The sequence below is a fragment of the Tachysurus vachellii genome, chromosome 12 (genome assembly GCF_030014155.1).
Source record: "Tachysurus vachellii isolate PV-2020 chromosome 12, HZAU_Pvac_v1, whole genome shotgun sequence".
NCBI lineage: Eukaryota > Metazoa > Chordata > Actinopteri > Siluriformes > Bagridae > Tachysurus > Tachysurus vachellii.
Window position 1 is genome coordinate 25,871,155 of NC_083471.1, and position 12,571 is coordinate 25,883,725.

The following is a 12,571-nucleotide window of genomic DNA, read 5'->3' on the forward strand; positions in this document are numbered from 1 at the left end:
ACGGGGTGTATTTGGGTTTGGAGGCTGTTCATCAAAGAGGATGTTGCTTTGTACTAAACAACCCCAAAAACATGCAGCCCTGCCTTTGAGGTTTAAATTAGCGATCTTCAAAGGATCCTAAATTTTGCTGAATTCAGTCAAATGTCTTCTAGAAGCACAGACATGCTGATTCATTCTTATTGGAAAGCTGTGAAGTTCCCTACAACATGAGCACATCAAGGGCAGGAGTTCTTTAGAGAACACTGTCTGTCTCCACTTCAGTCTGGACAAATTTCCACACCAAAGCATGTGTGATATGCATTTCTTAATAGCATTGGTGCAGTTATATATATATATTTTTATTGAATGCGCTCTGTGTGTGTGATTTCAGGTCTTGTCTGGTACACATCACACATCACAGTGATGAATTCTCTGGATATCTGGGACAGCATGCCTTTGGCATTCACAGAGCCCGAGATGGTATCAGACCAGTCAGATCTCTATATGAATTCAAGTCTTTTAAACACCTCCACCAGCAACACCACCAACCTCACCAGCGTGACCTACTACCCATACTACCAGCACTCTCTGCCTGTGGCAGCCAGCTTGACCATAGCCTACTTGTTCATCTTCCTGCTCTGCATGGTCGGAAATGGCCTGGTGTGCCTCATCGTGTTGGAGAACCGGCGCATGAGAACAGTCACCAACCTGTTCATCTTTAATCTGGCGGTGAGCGACCTGCTGGTGGGGGTCTTCTGCATCCCGACTACACTGGTGGATAATCTAATCACAGGTAATATTCTGCTAATAATCCCAAACATGATCTTGCCAGCAAACTTACCTTTACCTAAGAAAACCCAAAAACCCACTGGGTTACAACGTACCAGGGTGATGTATCTGTATCCACACTTCATTTTCTGAAGTGTTTTATTCCTCTTATACCACAGTAACTATTTTATAAGATTAATATTTATTTATATCGTAAAGAACAGACACTGTTTTGTATATTCGTGGTTATATATGATGTATATATGATGGTTCCTGTCATCACTTGAGAAACAGTATCCAAAAAAAAGACAATCGTTCTCTTACCTTTACCTCTGTAACTAGAGACTCCTTCAATACATGTTACAGAAATGTTTTTTCTTTAAGTCCATGGCTATACATACAATAAGGTATTAGAATGCTAATAGAATCAAGAATTCATTCATTCATTCATTCATCTTCTACCGCTTATCTGAACTATCTCAGGTGTCATTGGGCATTAAGGCAGGATACACCCTGGAGGAGTGCCAACCCATCGCAGGGCACACACACACGCCAATCAACCTACCATGCATGTCTTTGGACCGGGGGAGGAAACCGGAGTACCCGGAGGAAACCCCCGAGGCACGGGGAGAACATGCAAACTCCACACACACAAGGCGGAGGCGGGAATCGAACCCCCAACCCTGGAGGTGTGAGGCGAACGTGCTAAACACTAAGCCACTGTGCCCCCTTATCAAGAATTCAACAGCTTTGAAATTAAACTTTGGATTGTTACAGAAATACGTTGAAGCTAGCTAGCTTTTGTTTAAAATGTAGGCTGTAAGAACAAACGACTGATTTCACAATAGAAAAATTACACTAAATTAAAATCGAGACTCGCTGCACCTGTTATAAAGGAAACTTTTTTTCCTTCGGGATATTTTTAGCATGCTTTCTAGAAAAAATGTGTTGACTCACAGGGAACTCGCTAAATATGCCAAATTATAAAGTGAGAAATTGTGTAAGAGGATGTGTGGCTGAGTGAAACAGCAAACTGCAGGTGTCGGTTCCTGCTGTGTGACAAGCGTGTGAATAATTTCAACACTATTATCCTACACAGCGCCACTCATCAAACCGATTCAAGGGCAAAGCGCTTCAGCGATCGCTGCGAGCGAACGGACAAAAAGCCGAAAGATTATCGTACGCTTCGTCTCCAATGCTCAGACACACCACTGATTAACCCAAAATAAAAACAATTAACAGCCTGTGAGTAACGAGAATGAGTAAAGATTAATGCTATTACAAATTTTTAATAACTGTGATGTAATTAAACTATTTTTTTTTATAGACTATTAACGTAAAAATAAATATTTTGATCTTGTTACCTACTATTTTTTTGTTCATTGAATTTTTTAAATAAACTGCATGAACAGCATGACTTCTTTTAAACAGCATTTTTTATCTGTGTGCCTTATCGCAATTTCTGAAACGTCGCCATTTCAAAGATGTTTCATGCTTCTACGCTATTCGTGATTAAGACGATAAGATACAGGGGACGTCGTAGGGGAAGTCGTGGCCTAACGGTTAGAGAGTTTGACTCCTAACCCTAAGGTTGTGGGTTCGAGTCTCGACTGAGGTGCCCTTGAGCAAGGCACCGACCTCCCCCAACTGCTCCCCGGGTGCCGCAGCATAAATGGCTACCCACTGCTCTGGGTGTGTATTCACGGTGTGTGTGTGTGTGTTCACTGCTGTGTGTGTGCGCTTTGGATGGGTTAAACGCAGAGAACAAATTCTGAGTATGGGTCACCGTAGTTAGCCGTAAGTCACGTCACGTCAGACTTGTGGCCTGGAAGGATTTTGTGATTGAGAGAGAAACAGACGTTAAAATGACCGACTCCCTGATCAGTGCCCTGACAACTGAAGTGCACTTTGTTTTGTTTTTCCTAGTTGAAAGTTGGAAATTACCAGTTCCAAGCTTCAGCGGAAGGTGGCATTACGTGATATTATATGTCCCAATGTATTTTTCCTAATGAAATGATTTATACATTAGGAAGAAATGTAAATTCAAATTTGTAGATGACCAACATTCACTAAAATTAATTTTAGTATGATTTAAAAACCTATTACAGGGAAATTCTTTAGAGTTTGCCAAAGAGATTAGACTTAAAAAGAGTTGAATAGGAAATCAAGGATTATCAAGGAAAAATTGCATATATTTGCATAGATGCTGTAAATGAACTGCAAAGTTTTAATACAAAATGTACTTACTCCAGCATCAGTCATCTGGAATATAGATTGTGATCTTTGTTGTTTTACTAAATAACCCTCATCTGTAATAGATTACGGTTTCTCACATAATAACACGTTTTGTAGTAATTTGGTGGTAATAACCTGATAAGCACTGACACACCACTAATACAGATGATAGTAATTAGTGCAATATCAGTCTTAATTTCAGTTCGGTTTGTTTGTCTGGTTTCCTGTTTTGTTAGCTGTTATTTGTCTAACACTGTATTGTGTGATAAACTTTATAAAGCAATTAAAGTGCAAAAGAAATGATGGAAAGAAAATGATGGTGTAAACTTGAGGACAAAGAGAAGATCGTGTCACATTCTGGTTCGGACTAATCATTGTTCTGTGACATCGTGAACGAGTTGATAATGAACTAACAGCTGTTATTTCAAAGGATCTTGTTTTTCTGGGTGATGGTGTTCTTCTCACTGGAATTCACCTATAGGAATTAGGAAATAAAGCATGTTATAAAATACTGTATAAAATTAGGAGAAAGAGGATTAAGAGGATAAAAACTCTACTTTTACTGTAGGTTCACTTTAGTTGATGGAAAACATCTACTACACAATTTCCCTGAAGGTGAACGTATAGCTAATGTGTCAAAAAAGAATGTCAATACTCTTTTTATTATTCACCATTATGTAGAGTTTGACTTGCTTCCTGGCTGATTATGGTGGCTACTAGAATCGATGCTAACACTCACTCACTCACTCACTCATTCATTCATCTTCTACCGTTTATCCGAACTACCTCGTGTCACGGGGAGCCTGTGCCTATCTCAGGCGTCATGGGGCATCAAGGCAGGATACACCCTGGACAGAGTGCCAACCCATCGCAGGGCACACACACACTCACACTCACACTCATTCACTCACACAATCACACACTACGGACAATTTTCCAGAGATGCCAATCAACCTACCATGCATGTCTTTGGACTGGGGGAGGAAACCGGAGTACCCGGAGGAAACCCCCGAGGCACGAGGAGAACATGCAAACTCCACACACACAAGGCGGAGGCGGGAATCGAACCCCGACCCTGGAGGTGTGAGGCGAGCGTGCTAACTACTAAGCCACCGTGCCCCCTCAATGCTAACACCTTACTAGCAAAATTTCAACAAGCCTTTTCGAACGAAACAGAGATTGTAAAGGTGACCCCACATTTTATAAAGGTCTCTGAACATAAACTAATACTTAAGTATGCTAATGTATTATTGCTCAAGTAATTTTTACCTAAATATGCTAGCAGACATTAATATAAGGTTTTTGATGAAAGATGACGTTAATAAGGTTTAATTTATGGCATCTACATAAATTCGTGGAACATTGGATTTCTGTGGAAGTGTTTATGTAATCTATTTAATGAGTACTTCAGGCATAGTGAGATAAATATGTTCTTACTTTAGATATCAGAAAAAAAACTACTTCCATACATCTGTTAGCGTCATTATTTCCTCAAGGACAGCTGTTTTTCAGTCCCCACAGCTAGTCCAGGAAAAGATATATAAAATTTTTAATGAACCGTGTAGATATAAGCATTCAAGTCTTGTCAGAGCTTCTCTTGCTTCTTTTATAAGACTTAATTAATTTAAAAAAAGTGAGAGAGAGAAAGAGAGAGAGAGAGAGAGATAGAGAGAGAAAGAGAGAGAGAGAAAGGGAGAAAGAGAGAGGGAGAGAGAGATAGAGAGAAAGAAAGAAGAGAGAGAGAGAGAGAGAGAGAGAGAGGGAGAGAGAGACAGATAGAAAGAAAGAGAGAGAGAGAGAGAGAGAGAGAGAGAGAGAGATTGAAAGAGAGACAGAGAGAAAGAAAGAGAGAGAGAAAGAAAGAGACTGAAAGAGAGAGGAGAGAGAAAGAGAGATAAAGAGAGAGAGAGGGAGAGAGAGAGAGAATGAGAGAGAAGGAAAGAGAGAGAGAATGAGAAAGAGAATGAGAGAGAGAGAGATAGAGAGAAAGAGAGATAGAGAGAGAGAGAGAGACAAAGAGAGAGACTGACAGAGAGAGAGAGTGAGAGAGAGAGAGCGAGATAGAGAGAGAGAGAAAGAGAGATAAAGAGAGAGAGAGGGAGAGAGAGAGAAGGAGAGAGAGAGAGAAAGAGAGAGACTGAAAGAGAGAGAGAGAGAGAGAGAGAGAGAGAGAGAGAGAGAGAGAGAGAGAGAGAGAGAGAGAGAGAGAGATGGAAAGAAAGAGAGAGAGAGAAAGAGAGATAGAGACAGAGAGAGAGAGAGACTGAAAGAGAGAGAGAGAGAGCGAGATAGAAAGAAAGAGAGAGAGAGAGAGAGAGAGAGAGAGAGAGAGAGAGAGAGAGAGAGACAAGAACTAGGACCTGAGAGAAAAAGCTAATTTGCAGACACTTATCTAATGGAGGCAAAATATTTTAAACACAGCAGAAAATATTTGAAGTGTTTAAATGAAGTTTTAAAATCTTCTCTTTGACCACCAAGTTCCATAAAGTAATATTGAACAAACTCGAGCATGTCTGTTCCTCACAGGGCAGAAACATCACTCCATTTGGTACGAGACTGGAAATTATTGATGACGTGGTGCAGAGCGAGCCACAGATGGTGAATCATAGAAGTGATTTTTGAGTGTTTTGTCTCCATCCGCTGTGTGTCTTTATTAGGAGTGATAAAAGGACAAGTGGAAGAACATCAGACTGCAGTCTCCACTGTCTGCATGTAAAGAAGCATGTGCTTTCCTTCTGCTTCGTCGCAGTCACAATCAGAATATGTCTGTTGAAATACTGTTTTCTTAGGAAAAAGGTTTTATATATTGATATTCTTTCTTCCTCAGGTTGGCCCTTCTCTAACATGGTGTGTAAGCTGAGTGGATTAGTGCAGGGAATGTCCGTCGCTGCCTCAGTCTTCACTCTAGTTGCCATCGCTGTGGACAGGTTTGTTCTCACACGATCGTTTCATACACGTTAATACACTTAATAATATTAAGGTTGAAAAGAAGGACAAAAGAAGAGCTACGATCATGATATTTGCATGTAATTGAGATCACACATTCATTCACTCATCTTCTACCGCTTATCCGAACTACCTCGGGTCACGGGGAGCCTGTGCCTATCTCAGGCGTCATCGGGCATCAAGGCAGGATACACCCTGGACGGAGTGCCAACCCATCACAGGGCACACACACACACTCTCATTCACTCACGCAATCACCCACTACGGACAATTTTGCAGAGATGCCAATCAACCTACCATGCATGTCTTTGGACCGGGGGAGGAAACCGGAGTACCCGGAGGAAACCCCCGAGGCACGGGGAGAACATGCAAACTCCACACACACAAGGTGGAGGCGGGAATCGAACCCCCAACCCTGGAGGTGTGAGGCGAACGTGCTAACCACTAAGCCACCGTGCCCCCAGATCACACATTCCTTAATCTTAATTGACTTAGGTCTACGTAAACATTTAGACCTACTGTAAGTCAAGGGGGATCCATAAGGGTAAGGGCCATACATAGGCTATCTGTCAAATGATCCAAGGTCTGTAATTGTCTGGTTCCCTTTTGTTTCCTTTTTGAGGATTTAATTATTAAAAACAGCTTATTAAAGTGGGGGCATGGTGACTTAGTGGTTAGCACGTTCGCCTCACACCTCCAGGGTTGGGGGTTCGATTCCCGCCTCCGCCTTGTGTGTGTGGAGTTTGCATGTGTGGAGTTTGCATGCCTCGGGGGTTTCCTCCTTCCTTGGTCCAAAGACAAAGGTAGGTTTATTGGCATCTCTGGAAAATTGTCCCTAGTGTGTGAGTGTGTGAGTGAATGAGAGTGTGTGTGTGTGCCCTGCGATGGGTTGGCACTCCGACCAGGGTGTATCCTGACTTGATGCCCGATGACGCCTGAGATAGGAAACCGAGGTGACCCGAGGTAGTTGGGATAAGCGGTAGACAATGAGTGAGTGAGTGAGTGAGCTTATTAAAGTGAATATGGGAAATCAGAGGAGTGGGTTTGGTGGTGGTATAGTAGCTATAGTAAGGTGGTGGACCATCGATTGAAAGGTTATGAGTTAGAATCACAGGTCCACCAAACTGCCACCACTGGGCCTCCAAGCAAGGCCCGTAACCCTCAATTATGAAGTTTTATAAAATGTAAAATGAAATAAACAGAAGTGGAACATAAAGTGGAAAGGGAGGATTATAGGTCTGAGAATAGGGACTCTTAGAGAGCTGCCGGACATAATAGAGAGAAGGAAGGTAAGATATACTGTGTGTGCAGGAGACCAGGAGGAAGGGGAGCAAAGTACGTAGTATTGGAGGGGGGTAAAATCTCTTTTATTACGGTGTAGATAGGAAAAGAAATGGGGTGGCGACCCCTAACACGAAAAGTGGAGTGGAACATACAGTGGATCTTAAATGTTTATACACCCCTGTGAAAATTTGAATAAAAAATGAAAGTAGAAATGTTTTAGGGGAAAAAGGAATATTCTGAAATATTAATCATTAAAGCCAATCCTTTATTAACTTGGACTTGTGCTTTAGTTCTTTATTGTGCTGGAAGGAAAATTTCTTTCTTCATCTTCAGGTAAAAGAGGCCTGCAGGTTGGTACTTGATGGTATTTTGAGCTATACGTTTCTCTCTATCTTGACTAGCGCCTCAGACCTAGAGCAGCAACTGCATAGCATGATGATGCCACCACTATGCTTCGACATGGATATGGTGATCTTTGGGTCATAAGCTGTCCTGTTCCTGTTCTGTTCTTATAAGATGTCCTCAACAGACCCAAACACATTTTACCACATCGCTTATGTGATTGGAAATTGAGCTAAGGATATTTTTTTGTAACTCCAGCCATGTGTGAAGAATTAGAAAGATTGTTCTCACATGCAGAGCGAGATCAGAAGGAGATCAGAGCGAGATAAGAGCGAGATCAGAGTGAGATCAGAGTGAGATCAGTATTTTCCAGATATTCCTGCAGCTCCTTTAATATTGCTGCAGTCAATAGAATCTTGACAGTCAATAGAAAACAAGAATGTGGTACACTTGTCTGTATTCATTAGAATGTTGTAGAACATCATCAGTTCTAATTAATCATCAGTGTGTCTTTTAATTCCCTTCAGGTTTCGCTGCATCGTCTACCCTTTCCAGCCCAAACTGACCTTGCTGGTTGCCAAGGTGACAATAGCAATGATTTGGGTGCTGGCATTGGTGATTATGTGCCCTTCTGCAGTGATGTTGACTGTAGAGCATGTCAAGGATCACTTTATGGTGCACAACAACTACAACCAGACATACCCACTCTTGTCTTGCTTTGAGAACTGGGGTGACCCCCACATGAGGAAAGTCTACACCACAATCCTGTTTGCCCACATTTACCTGATCCCACTCACCATAATCACGCTTATGTACGGACGCATCGGCATCAAGCTCTACACCACATCTGTCATTTCCGTGAACGAGCAGCCAGAAAGCGGTGGGGGTCAGAACACTGCCAGGCCGTTGATCTCGCACAAAAAGATCAAAGTGATCAAAATGTTGATTATGGTAGCCCTCCTTTTTACAGTCTCCTGGCTACCCTTATGGATCCTCATGCTCCTGACGGATTACGGAGGTCTGGGGCAGGAGGAACTCGAGCTCCTCTCTGGCTACGTGTTCCCGTTTGCACACTGGCTAGCTTTCTCAAATTCCAGCGTCAACCCCATCATCTATGGCTACTACAACGAAAACTTCAAGCGAGGCTTCCAAGCTGTGTGCAGGACCCATTCGTTATGCTGCTGCTGTTTTATCCTGCCCACAGGAAGCAGAAGGGTTCACAGACCAGGCAGGGAAGGCCAGAGAGAAACAGTGGCGAACTCAAACACTCTGGCCTTTGGAGCCAGAAACAGGGTTTACACAGACGGGAACTTAAAAAACTGCAGACACGGCATGGATGAAGAGCATAAGAGGGGCGGTTGCAGGCTCAGTAGTTCTGCTAGCATGGACGATGCCAGATCCGAGATGGCCATTCAGACAAAAGGGGTTGCGAGTCAAAAAGGACTGCAAATGGAAGACCTGGAGAAGATCAGTCCCATTGGCATTACTGTGAGTCAGGCCTGGGACCAGTAGAGACTAGAATAAAGCAACAGGAAATTAAAATTATAGATTATTTTTTAACTAAAGCCTAAAACTGTGCACCATCATTACCACGATGCATCCAGGGATGCAAACCAAAAGTACCTGGAGATAGAGGACCAATAGAGCATCAATCCCATCGGCAGAACCAAGAGTCTATCATGGGGCATTTAATGGATATGATTTTAGTATTCAGCCTGTAATTTACATTGTTTTAGACATCAAGCTTAACAACAGACCAAAAACCAAACAGGCTTCGCAATCAAGGGTGGATAAGACGTAAGAAATTGTATCGTTACTGTACCTGAGTAATATTTTAGATTTGTACGTCACTCAAGCGTTATTGCAAATATTAAACTCTTACTTAAAAACATATAGTAGTAAACGTTCAAGACATTTTCATACTGATGTTAAAGTACTGAATAAAAATGCCTTGAGATATCGACTTATTGTTATTACACTCAGCCGAATGTACGAATTACGAATTACGAATGTAAACCGACACAAAAAAATAGACAAGCTTAATTTGCATCTGCGGTCAAGCACCAACAATTCAATCGCAGTGAATTCACTCCTTTGCCTTCCATGGAAGAAAGACATATTGACCTTGAAGATGAAAATTTGCCATCACGTGTAAAGCAGCATGTAGAACGAAGTAAGCTAGACATACTGTAAGTTTGCAACATTTGCTCGCTAGTTGTGTTTTTATTGCTAATGCAATCTAAGGATTCATTCTAACACGGTTATTTAATATTATTTAATCAGCAAGCCAAACTCTATGGGGCTTTTTACACCTGGTCACTTCATGCGTTTTCTGTGATCCGATAGCTATCCGATGGTAAAAAGACCAGGTCTAAATGCCCTCCGAAACGTTTTGGAGACGGATGTAAATCCGACGGTACAAACCACTTCAGGAGGTGGTCTGGGACGCGTTTCAGATGAACCTGGACAGGTGTAAATGAATGTGGTTGTTCAAGCCACATACGTCAGCGCTATACTCCTCCCAAACGGAAGTACATCACTCACAGGTGATCTTTCACCCAGGCGTCTCGTCGGGGCTTAAAATGCAAAAATTCTTTTTGATCGCGTTCTGAAAACCGCACACACCAAAGCGTGTTCCATTTTAATTACCCCGGAAATGAGGTCAAATATATTAGCATTTTGTGCAGGAACAGAAAGATCGGATCGATATCCGATTCGCCGAGACGCATTTATGTGGCCTAATGTAAAAGGAACAGTTTTAACAAATCAGATAGCTATCGGATCAGAGACAACACATGAAGTGACCAGGTGTATAAAGGCCCTATAATAACTTGTCCAAGTTAGCAAAATATTTTAAGAATTATTTAATTAAATATACTTAATCCGAACCCTTGTGAGCCATTAAATGTACATAGTATTTAATATTCACTGAAGTATATTTTCAAGTTTTCCTCCAAAATTTTAATTGAGATTTTTAATAGGGTGAATATGAATTTACTTAAGTACAATTTTCTTTACTCTTTCCCACCTCTGTCTGGATCGGAGGGGCTACTGGACGTGGCAGTGAGCTGTTCTACCCACATTCCTGGAATGACTAAACGTTATCTCTGTGAACAAACATTTACACCTTTAAAGGTCACGAAGCGAAAGATCCTCCTACAGATCGGCCCTTTACTAGATCGATTGAATTAACCTGACCACAAATCAGCTGTGAGACCATCAGCAAACACCAGCTGTACCCTGAGCAGCTACAAAACGTGGACGGCTCGGTAAAAGGCAACAGCTGCAGCTACACCGGCAAGGACGCCGCCGGGTCCGTGGTGTCCAGAATGACAAAAAGCGCTGTGTGATAAAGCAGGACTGCAGATGGAGAACCTGGACATTCTCACTCACATTGCTGTGACAGCATGAGCCAGGCTTGGGGCCAGTAATGGGCCTAACTATACAGTTCAGCAACCAGACAGAACAATGCGGATAATCGTTCGCCAAATGGCAGAAATCCTGGTGTAAATCAGCTGGATAATTCTGAATTATATGACAAAGAGATGAGAAGAATCCTCAGAGAAAGGTATAACATTGTAGGCATCTGCTAAATATATATTACACTAATAGATGTTCGTCATTTATGTTTAACGATGTGGTCAGGAGCATGATGGTATCTCAGAGTTTTGCAGAACAGGGAAACCGGAGCATCGTTGATGTTTGTGTTGTACTTTCTACATTTCAAAGAGATTTGTGGTGCATTACAATGCTGACATTTAATTTTATGTAGATTACAGAGCTTTTGTTCATTGTTTGAAAAAGCAAACAATGGAAATGACAGCACTAAGTGATCATTAGTTACAGCTGTGATTTTCTATGTCTTTCTATCTAATTTTTTTAATACAAGAAAAAGTTCTCAGGGACAAATCGTGAACTGATCATGAACTTGAGCAAGAATGTGAAGAACACACACACACACACACACCCCTCCAAAAGTATTGGAAGTATCTGGGTTTTGAAGTAAACTACGTTGTCTGGCTGCTTGATGAAGTTCCTCCTGATTCATTTGGAATCATTTTTCTGTGAACCCTCAGTGTTTCTGTAGACACCTGAATTCATTCTGCTGCTACCTTCATGAGCTCCATCGTTAGTAGACACTAGTGAGAAATGTTCCAGTAGCAGCAACGCAATCCGATCCCAAACCATGACGCTACCACCACCATACTTCACAGAGGAGCTTGTATGTTTAATGGAACTCAAACATACCCTTTCTTTCTTCATCTGCAGAGGATTATTTTGTGGTATGGAATTTATATTTTTGCTCTGGATGCTTTCTTTAAATGGTGGACTGTGAGACCTTCACCTCTGTCCTCTGGAGGTGTTTAGTGGTCACTGACCGCTCTCTTTGGGCTTCTCTTCACATTCAAAGCTCTCACTCAAGGCTTCTGTCATCAGCTGCTGTTGTGTTTCTTAGCCAACCTGTTTGGTGTTCAGTACATGAGTGGCTTCTTTCCTTTCAGGATATTCCAAATTGTTGTATCGGCTACGCACAATGCCTGTTAGCGATGTTCTGTCTTATGTCAGCTTCACAATTTGCTCTTTGCTCTTTCAATACTTTCAGAGGAGATCTCTGACTCTCAAACATACATTATATACAGTACATACATAGACACACACATACATACATATATACATACATACATACATACATACACACACATACATAAATACATACATACACACACATACATACACACACATACATAAATACATACACACACATACCTATACATACATACACACATACATAAATACATACATACACACACATACATAAATACATACACACACATACATACATACATACATACATACATACACACACATATACATACACACACATACATACATACATACATACACACACATATACATACACACATACATACATACATACATGCATACATACATATATACATACATACATACATACACACACATACATACATACATACACACACATATACATACACAC

General features: G+C 41.5%; 1 protein-coding gene across 1 annotated transcript; it reads left to right on the forward strand.

Moving 5' to 3' along the window:
- The first annotated feature begins 405 nt into the window (after positions 1 to 405).
- On the forward strand, positions 406 to 9,066 carry npffr1l2 (neuropeptide FF receptor 1 like 2). The gene is made up of 3 exons (XM_060883349.1): positions 406 to 772; positions 5,810 to 5,909; positions 8,082 to 9,066. The coding sequence occupies exons 1-3, from the start codon at positions 430 to 432 to the stop codon at positions 9,064 to 9,066; spliced, it is 1,428 nt and encodes a 475-aa protein (XP_060739332.1). The 5' UTR covers positions 406 to 429.
- The last annotated feature ends 3,505 nt before the right edge of the window (positions 9,067 to 12,571 follow it).

Bases quoted from the DNA above. Each gene is read 5' to 3' on its own strand.
- npffr1l2 (XM_060883349.1), top strand. From the start codon at position 430: ATGCCTTTGGCATTCACAGAGCCCGAGATGGTATCAGACCAGTCAGAT. The intron at 773-5,809 runs GTAATATTCTGC...TTTCTTCCTCAG, and splicing joins GGTGGATAATCTAATCACAG to GTTGGCCCTTCTCTAACATG. The intron at 5,910-8,081 runs GTTTGTTCTCAC...AATTCCCTTCAG, and splicing joins GTTGCCATCGCTGTGGACAG to GTTTCGCTGCATCGTCTACC.